Genomic DNA, 9,408 nt, shown 5'->3' with positions numbered 1-9,408 from the left:
GCCATCTGGATAGCCCTGGATGTTCCTGTTATAGTATGTATTAGTAGCAGGGTTATTCTCTGTGGGGAGCCGACAGAAGGCAGCTATCATCCTTGCAGCCATCTTGAGCCATATACCCTGAAAAGAGACTTGATTACAATAGCCTACAACAGTTGAGCACACTCTGATAACATCTTGCTTTAGATACCCAGGATCTTCCCTTGGGTGTGTGAGACCTAAAGGTATGTGATTTAAGGGCGTGACTTAGAGATCAGATTTAGAGATAAGACCTAAGGGCATGACTTAAAGTCGTGACTTAGAGGCGTGGCTTAGAAGTGAGACATAAGAGGCAAGAGGCAGACAGAAGAGTTGAGTACAACTTGGAACTAGGAATTAGGTTAGAGAGTACAATTTGGAGTTAGTTATTAGGTATTAGGCACTTGGCACTTGGAGGAAGAACTTGGAATTAGACATTAGGCACTTAGCACTTGGAAGAAGAAACTTGAACTTGGAGGCACTAGGGACTAGAAACTAGGGACTAGGAACTCAAGACTTGGGACTTAGACTAAGAAGAGAGACTGAAGAATAAATGGGATTAAATCACACTCCATCTGGTCTCCATTCCTCGAGTTTGTCCTCACTTTCTCTCTTGCTGAACCCCGACCCGAGATCAGAGCTGCTTGGGGCAGTACGGGCTAACAAGTTAGTCCCCAAGGCTTTTGACAGTGCGGGTTCCAACACTGATAGAGTGGCTCACAACATTTTGGCCCCCAAATGTGGGCTAGAGTGGTCCCCAACAATTCTCTATGGTCCTGGTGCAGCAGGCCTCTTATGTGTAGCCTTGGGTAGTATGGCTCTGATTATGCATATCTGTCTGGCTTAGGAGCTGTAGGTCTGATTATGTGGGCAGAGAGGTAGAGGAAGAATGGGGGTCTACCTGAGCTAAGTGGCTGCTCAGGGAAGCTTGTTTTCTTAGTTACTTTTCTATTGCTATGATAAAAACACCATGACCAAGGCAACTTACAAAAGAAAGATTTTATTTGAGATTTACAGTTTAAGACATTTTAAACTCCATTACCATTTTGGTATGTAGCAGGGAGGCAGAAAGACATGGTACCTGGAGAAGCTGAGAGTTTATATACCTGATTCACATGGAAGAAACAAGATCAACACTGGGAATCATATAGGCTTTTAAAATAAAAAAATCTAGCCCCTGTGACATATCTTCTTCAATAAGGCCACACCAACCAATCCTTTTTAAACAGGTCCACCAACTAGCGGCCAAGGATTCAAAGATATGAACCTATAAGAGCCATTATCACTTAAACCACCACACATTGAATGGAAAGATAAGGGTAATCTTCCAACAGAGTATACAAATATAGAGAGTATTTTCTCAGAGACAACAGTACACAAAAAGGAAAATGTAAGAAAAATAAATGTAGTCATTTCTCTATTAAAAACAAAACAATACGAGACTCTAGACAAGGTAAATATGAATAATCTATGCAGAACTGTTAAATCTTTAATAAAAATATTAAAAAACTGGTTAGCTTCAAGACATAATACAATTGAGAAGACACCAAAGGAGCAACAACACTGCCAGTTTTCTACTATACAAGTCTAGAAATTAATGTGTATTTTGCTAAATATTATTATTAAACTGTTTTAGTTATATGAATGCAAACACATCAATGAACAATAGAGCACAAATATCTACACTTTGTGTAGCTTACATCACTTATCTGTTTGTATATTATTTCTAAAGCTGTTTAATAACTAAATAAAATGTCCAATAGGTGTATAAAATATGGCTTGTTTTGAAAATAATAATGAACACAATTTTAATACACTTGCACACATGCATATTCTCACAGTAGCTTAAGTGCCACTAATACTAGTTGAACAGCATTTAACTAGCCATTCTACTCTCCTGTGCTACTTTACAGAAGTATCTGTTGAATTGTCACTTACTATCACCTGAATTAAGTCCCTCTCCTTGGGCAGTAAATTATTCTCAGGGACCAGAGCCAAATGCATTCAAAGGATATGACATTTTCACAGTTAAACAAGGAGATCTCTTTATTCTTTTCATAATAAAATATATTTCTGTTAAACTGTTCTGCAGACTTACTTAAACTCTATGGAAGATTAGCAGACTTCCTGATATCTACCCAGCCATGCTTTATCAGCGACTCAGAAAAGGAGAACTTGCTTCTTGGCATGCAGATATTGCACATAACCACAGTACCCCCTGGAGCCTAAAGCCAAAGTCTTGACACTAGGTGTGCTGTCTCAGTTCACCCTCTCTTTCCAGGACCTTCATGCTCCACATGGGACTTGCCCTTACCCTTGTTTTTATCTTTTACAGAGAACAGTTTCATTTCAGTTATTGAAGAAGGCCAAGTACTTGTCAAAAAAAACACAATGAATTGAGTACCTAGTTACCACCACACTAATACAAATAAAAGAATTTGAGAAAAATGGATAAGATTACAAATAAAATCAGAAGGAAAGACTGACATAGGTTGGTCATTGGGTACCAAATTATGGTTAGGTAGGAAAAGTAAGTATTTAAATATATTTCACTGTGTGGTGATTAGAAATACTACATAGTACCCCAAAGGCTAGAGTAAAGAATTTCATACAAAGACATGGTAAGTATTTGAGAAAACTATTATACTTTCTTTTATTTGGATATCATGTATTATATACATGCATATAAACAATACAACATATGCCATTATTATCTGCTAATATGAATGTCAATTATAACTTAAATGTAAGGGGGAGAAAAGATGGCTCAGTAAATAAGAGCACTGACTGGCTCCCAGGAAAACTAGGTTTGATTACCAGCACACCTATGGTAGTTTACAGGCATCTGTAAGCCTAGATTCAGGGGATCTTGACACCAGCTTCTGATCTTTGTTGGCAGTAGGCACAAACATAATCCACAGACATACATGTGAGCAAAACAAATATACATGAAAAATGAAATTAAACAGATAAATGTTAATTGAATTACTGCTAAGCAATCAGAGGATTTTTATCTGATATGTTAAGATAAATGTCTTTTATTTGATATCTGGTAAGATAAAGTGTAAAAGTAAAATTGTAAATCTAAGAGAAAAACTACTTTGTCAACTTTAGAGAGAAAAAAGATCTCTGGTACAAAAGCTACAAATCTGTCTAATAAAAAGATGTAGTGATGAATAAATTAACAATTAGAATTGTTAAAAAAAAAACAAAGAAAAATATGTGGAATATTTGCAGGAAATTCTCCCAAGATGCTGAAGCAAGAGAGTTAAATAGAGAACAAAACTGTACAAGGATAACTGAGTGAAGGAAAGAGAACCACATAAAATTTCCCTGAGAGAACAAAAGATGAATGGAGAGGAGAAGGAAGTAAGAATGCTAACACTGCCCATCACTGTGAACAAAGTCTCCTGCTGAAGATATTTCTCAGTGCTCTTTTCATAACCCGATTCCTAAGACTATAAATAAAGGGATTCAGCATGGGTGTGATCACATTGTACATCACAGCCACAGTTACATCCTGTTGATTAGTGTTATTAGATGAAGGTACAAAATATAGTCCAATGATGGCTCCATAATACAAGGAAACCACACAGAGGTGAGAGCCACATGTGGACAAGGTTTTGTAGATACCCTTGATAGAAGGAATTTTCAGAATGGTGACCCCTATGCAGCCGTAAGAGACCAGAATGCATATGAATGGCAGGGTAATGACCACATTACCTAAAACAAGAATGACCAGCTCATTGATGGTGGTGTCTGAGCCAGACAGCTTCAGCAAGGCAGAGAGGTCGCAGAAGTAATGGGATATGGTATTGTTTCTAAAATAAGTTAGGCGAGCAAAGAGAAGGGTGTGTACAAGAGCATTGGCAGAAGATATGGCCCAGGACATAACTAATAGAAGAACACAGAGTCTCTGACTCATGATGGTGGTATAGTGAAGAGGGTGGCAGATGGCTACATACCTGTCATAGGCCATAGAGGTCAGAAGAAAGCTGTCAAGATCAGCAAAAAATAAGAAAAAGTACACCTGGGAAACACACCCAGCATATGAGATGGACTGACTGTGTGTCAGCATATTCATGAGCATCTTTGGAGCTGTGACTGATGAGAAAGAGATGTCAGTGAAAGCCAAGTGGCTGAGGAAGAAGTACATGGGGGTGTGGAGGTGGGAGTCCAGCCTGATGAGCAGGATGATGAGCAGGTTCCCCAGCACTGTGATCAGGTACATGGCCAGGAACAGGGCAGAGTACAGAGCTTGGTTCTCTGCCCAAATGGGGAGCCCCAGGAGGATGAACTCAGACACAGTGCTCTCATTTTTCTGTTTCATGATTTTCCTTGTCTGCTGTGAATGAAAGGAGAAATGGGAAAAAAGAGAAGTGATTTTGACTATTACACTTTGGGAGCATTTTTTGAATCACTGGTATTGAAAATAACATTACTTTGTATGTTTTAATCCAAAAGAAGATTTTTTTTTCTCACAGTAATGAGCTAGTGATTGTTCAGAAAGTGATACAATTTGCCAACCTTAAAAACAACTGAATGTGTTTTAGAGGGAATGTATAAAATTCAGAACAATTATTATATTAGACTCAGTTCCTGATAAAGGTGTCTGGATTTCACCATGATAATTTTGGATTAAGGACTTAGCATATAAATTGGTATCAGCAAATAGAAAAATCAGTAGGATTTCAATGATTGTTCATCTTTTTTAATCTCTCTGGAATCCACTTGTATAAGGATATCTTTCCACAAATTAAATTAAGGTAGTATAACCCAGGACCTTCTTTTTATCTGTGAAATATCAGGATATGGGGACTTAGTGGAATCAAGATGGTCAAAGCATCAAGTGCATGAATCTGAGGCAATAATATACCTTAGTAATATCAGCTTGCAAGCAGCCATGACTTCTTCCCATAATAAAAGTTTCTCAGTCAATGAGCTCCCTCTTCCACCACTCTTCCTAGGCTGAATAAAATGACCCCAGTCCCATGTTAACATCTTCAGCTCCAACCTAAGCATCTCATTTGACCACAAAAGGCACCTGGAAATACTTGACTTTTCTGTCACTTCTTAGATAAGCCAAGGAAATTATTTGTGTTTTTCTAGCAAAAGAAAATGTCACCTGCTTTACTTTTAACCTGGGTTTAAGCCAAAGACAGTCACTTTTTATGCATATCCTACATGTTTTCTTTGTTGTTAAACTGAGATTCTCTCTTTTTTCTGTAATCATTGCCTATGCCAGTGAATAATCACTAAACAATAGAAAAAGGAACAGGATAAAGTTAGAGTTGATATCCTAAATGCTGAGAGGGCTCAGTGGTTATATTCTATGGAAAGATTTTATAATGTCTAGTTATTCTCTGATAGCCAGCAATCTCATGTTTTTCCCTTCACCTTTTCCAAGTTAACCTATAAATTTTCCCAACTTGGTCAAGACCTTCTTTAAAATGCCTATATATCGTCAATCTCACTTTCAAAATTTACTTAATGTGATACTGCCTGAAATTAGTTATAATTCATTTCTTACTAATTTCAGTGTTTATAACAATTAATTTATTACAAAGAAAATGTTAATTATCTGTCCACAGGTAGATGGTTTCTAGTATTTTGCTATTTTGAGCAATATTTCAATAAAAATATATTCTTATGTTATTTTATACAATATGTATGATATATAAAAAATGAGTTTATAGAGAGAGGCAACAACTTTTTTGAGAAAATATAAGATCACAAGAGGCCAAGGTGATGAAATTGCTGATATATGTTCTATGAAGAGTCTTTAGTGGAAGATCATACATAGAAAGATTGTAAAAATGGGGTGGAAGAACATACATAGAAAGGTTGTAAAAATGGGTCTCTAGTCAAGAGTTTGGAAGGACAGTATTCAGAGCTTTGAGAGAAAAGGAAAACCCAAGGTCGTTGTCAATAACAGAAATGTAAATATTGGAGAATATATGAGCAGCAGGCAGATATAATGTCTAATTTTCTATGAAGGAAAAATTTCCATCTGTTGAAGAACAGTAGCATGCCAGAAAAATAAAGTATCAAAAAATAAGAAATGGTTTGCTGGCTGCCAGGTAGAAAGTAGACTGGAGAAGCAAATGATACTAGCTAGCATAGAAACTTCATGAGCTGTTATGACAAAAGTCATAGATATTTGGGAAGAAGTTGGAAGAAAATATAACAGAGTTTGTGTGTTGAAGTTTAAATGTGACCAAAGATGATGATTTTCCTGCTTTCATTCAAAAATGGATGTTTGTCCCTGGCAGGGTTGATAGGTCCAGAATTCACTGGGCTCTGTGGTGGAGCACCCTCTTAGAGGCAAAGGGGATAGAGTAGAATGTTAGTGGAGGAGGGATTGGGAAAATGAACAATATTTGAAATGTAAATAAATGAAATAATAAAAAACAAAAACAAACAAACCAAAAACAAAAAAAGAATAAGTTTAAGAAACATATTCTATCGATTTTTTTTTGGGGGGGGAGCAGGGAATGCCCTTTTGTCTCAAAAGTTGAGCAGGTTCTCAATGCAAGGCAAATTGTTCTGTAGAAAATTGTTTTTGAAGGTATGATCATTACAATCTGAAATGCATGCTGAACAGAGAGACAGACAATAAAAAAGACAAATACAGATAGAAAGAGAGAAATACAGAGACACAGAGATAGACAGAGAGACTCAAACATATCCAGTAATAAAGATATATGTACATTCTGACAGGCTAACTTATAGGATGAACACAGGTACCTTTATCTAAGAAGTATGAGAAAATTCTTCCATTTCTCTATAGAAGAAACACAGCATAGGGAAAGAGCTGGATCATCTGAAGCAGTCACACACCCATTGCAAGAAGAGTATCAGAAGAGTATCAGTTCAAAATCAGATATGACAGATATATAAACACATACATTGTTCATGTCTCCTGGGAAGTCCATGTGAGATTTAATTTTGAAAATCATGTAGAAAACCTAGGGTGCAATCCCTGTCCCCAGATCCAAATTAGAGGCATACAAGATACAACTGTTATGTTGTCAATGACTCTCTTAGGGAAGAACTATTTTGAAGAAGGATGAGAGTCCCTTCACCCTTGAGAAATAATGGTAGCAAATAGAACAAGATTCCCCATCATTTTGTCCTGTCTAAAACATTATGGGAAAATATAAAAATAATTTATATTTATGCATAATTATCTAGCTCTGAATTCTAAGACCTATTGAAGCCCTTTCAACAAGTATAGTCCTATTTGAAAATGATGCTTATAATAAAAGTAATGACTATTAAAGGAAATGTTTAAGATATGTCTCTAATCTAATGATGTTAGTATTTCTCTTAAAAGATAACAGAATGCCCTTCCCATTCCCCAAATTGAAGCCGTAGCAAGCAGAAGGCAGTCTGTAGTAAGATACTGACAGGATTGCACCATTAGAAGGCAACAGAGAAAAACATTGTGCCAACCTTTTGAATTTGAACTCCTAGCTTCCAGAACAATGAGAAAATGTATTTTCATTAAGCCACTTTGTGCAATATTATCATGATAGTGAATGAATTTTAAATAATGTAAGTATCTGTTAATATATAAAAATATGAGCAGAAATTCTCTGCTCTATTGGAGGCCTCACAGGTGAAACTCAGGTAGGCTTTCTGCTCTCCAAACTTCTCCTCACTCATTATCTCAGTGCCTCCAGATCTGCAGTCCCTTGCTGTGGTGAATTAAATATGCTTTGCCCATATGGAACAGCACTGTTAGGAGGTTTGGCCTTGTTGGAGGAAGAATGTCACTCTAGGGTTGGATTTTTAAGCTCTGACCAGAGCAGAGGAGTCAGTTTTCTCCTGGCTGAAGTAATATCAAGATGCAGGACTCTTAACTTCTCCTGTGCCATGCCTGCCTGAAAGCTGCCATGTGCCTGCCTTGATGATAATGGACTGAACCTCTGAACCTGTAAGCCAGCCCCAATGAAATAATCTTTTCAAGAGAAATGTAAGCAGGTCTCCTTTTTTTGGAGTCTGTGTTTGAAGGATATGTCCTCCCAAGACTGAGCATAAGACACGTTACAGTTTTTGTCTCAAAGTCTGTAAGTTTGTTGACTGGTATTTATGAAGTTATTCTTGATGATCCATCAGGGCAAGAAAAAATGTACACTCTAAGACTCTTCCTGGATGCCCAGCAGTTCTTGATGTGCCTCAGCACTTGTCTTCCTCCAAATGTGCATTTTTGCTGGGCTAGTGGCTAGATGAAATTAAGGCCTATTCACACCAAGGAAAGCAATATAAAGAAGAAACTGCAGCCTGTGATTGCCATGGTGATTAGGGATGAGATGCCATAGTGGTGCATTTGCTGCACACACTCAGTGCACATCACACAGCAGTTCTCTTGGTGCGAGATCTTGTCCTGGTCTGTGCCATGTTTGAGTTTCTGCAGCAGCATTTTAGACCTATGGAAGGAAGGGCCAAAGACCTGGTAAGCATTTGTCAGTTCAGCTCTCCCTCCAACACCAGTTCTATTCAGCTGGACAGTCCAGCATGGCCCATCAGCTGAAGCTATTACTTGATCCCCAAGTGTCATAGAGCACCTGGGCTTGGATCGTTTTCTCAGCTTTTAAAAACTGCTAGAAACTGAACTTGGAACTACACACTGTACTGGAGTTAAAAAACCATTATATTTCTCCAGTAGTCCAGGTATATTATACTGAGTAGTAACATTGTAGCAATGTCTGAATCTGAGCTCAAGAGAAATGAGAGCTACCTAGAAAACAATATAGATGTCTTATAAGGAACCTGTCAAGAATTGAAGTGAAGGCTTTAATTATTTCTCCAGTGCAGGAACCTGCCTGTGTTCCACTTGTCAATCCCTTTATCTGGAAATACACAAAAAAACCCCATCTCCCATGAAATCCATGGGCACTGCTCTGGTCCTATAATCAGCAAGAGTGTGTTAAAGAAAATTACTCCCAAGGCTAGGCACTGAACTATAAGGTGATGGTCATGAAGAAACAGAACATACAGCTGTATGTCTATGGGTTTTGTAGGGCACACTCTCAAACACACAAAATATATGTGTTCACCACACATTATCAGCATGGTATATTGCAGTAACAAGTTTAGTTTCCCAGTTATTGCTAATAAAAAAATCTACCAGTATATTTCCAGGTATAAAAAAATCAAATCTTGAATGGGATAGTTACATCCTGGCATAGCATATGGACAGTGCAGTCAGTGATATGCTTTTCTCCCTTAAACCTAACTTGGAATCAGGTTTCTTGGCCTATGAACTTAGCAAGTTCCCAAGGCTGTGTAGAGTAGGTTTGTTAATCACATGTTGGTGGAAGACTAGCTTCTTTTTCTTGTTTACTGTTCCAGACTTGACCCCAGGTAAACAGCTTCTTCCAATAGGAC

The 9,408-nt window shown here is 37.6% G+C and overlaps 1 protein-coding gene across 2 annotated transcripts; it reads right to left on the bottom strand.

Moving 5' to 3' along the window:
- Positions 1–999: 999 nt before the first annotated feature.
- LOC117703843 (olfactory receptor 1J21-like) lies at positions 1,000–6,876 on the bottom strand. Of its 2 annotated transcripts, none has more exons than XM_076928621.1 (2): positions 6,763–6,876; positions 1,000–4,360 (listed from the first exon to the last, which is right to left on the bottom strand). In XM_076928621.1, the coding sequence occupies exon 2, from the start codon at positions 4,343–4,345 to the stop codon at positions 3,407–3,409; it is 939 nt and encodes a 312-aa protein (XP_076784736.1). In that variant the 5' UTR covers positions 4,346–4,360; positions 6,763–6,876; the 3' UTR covers positions 1,000–3,406. The 2 variants fall into 2 exon arrangements, with proteins under 2 accessions (XP_076784736.1, XP_076784737.1); XM_076928622.1 differs by having other exon boundaries at positions 1,000–4,357; positions 6,763–6,871.
- Positions 6,877–9,408: the final 2,532 nt, after the last annotated feature.

This window comes from Arvicanthis niloticus, chromosome 2, assembly GCF_011762505.2.
Source record: "Arvicanthis niloticus isolate mArvNil1 chromosome 2, mArvNil1.pat.X, whole genome shotgun sequence".
NCBI lineage: Eukaryota > Metazoa > Chordata > Mammalia > Rodentia > Muridae > Arvicanthis > Arvicanthis niloticus.
This window is presented reverse-complemented; position numbering and strand designations above follow the sequence as displayed.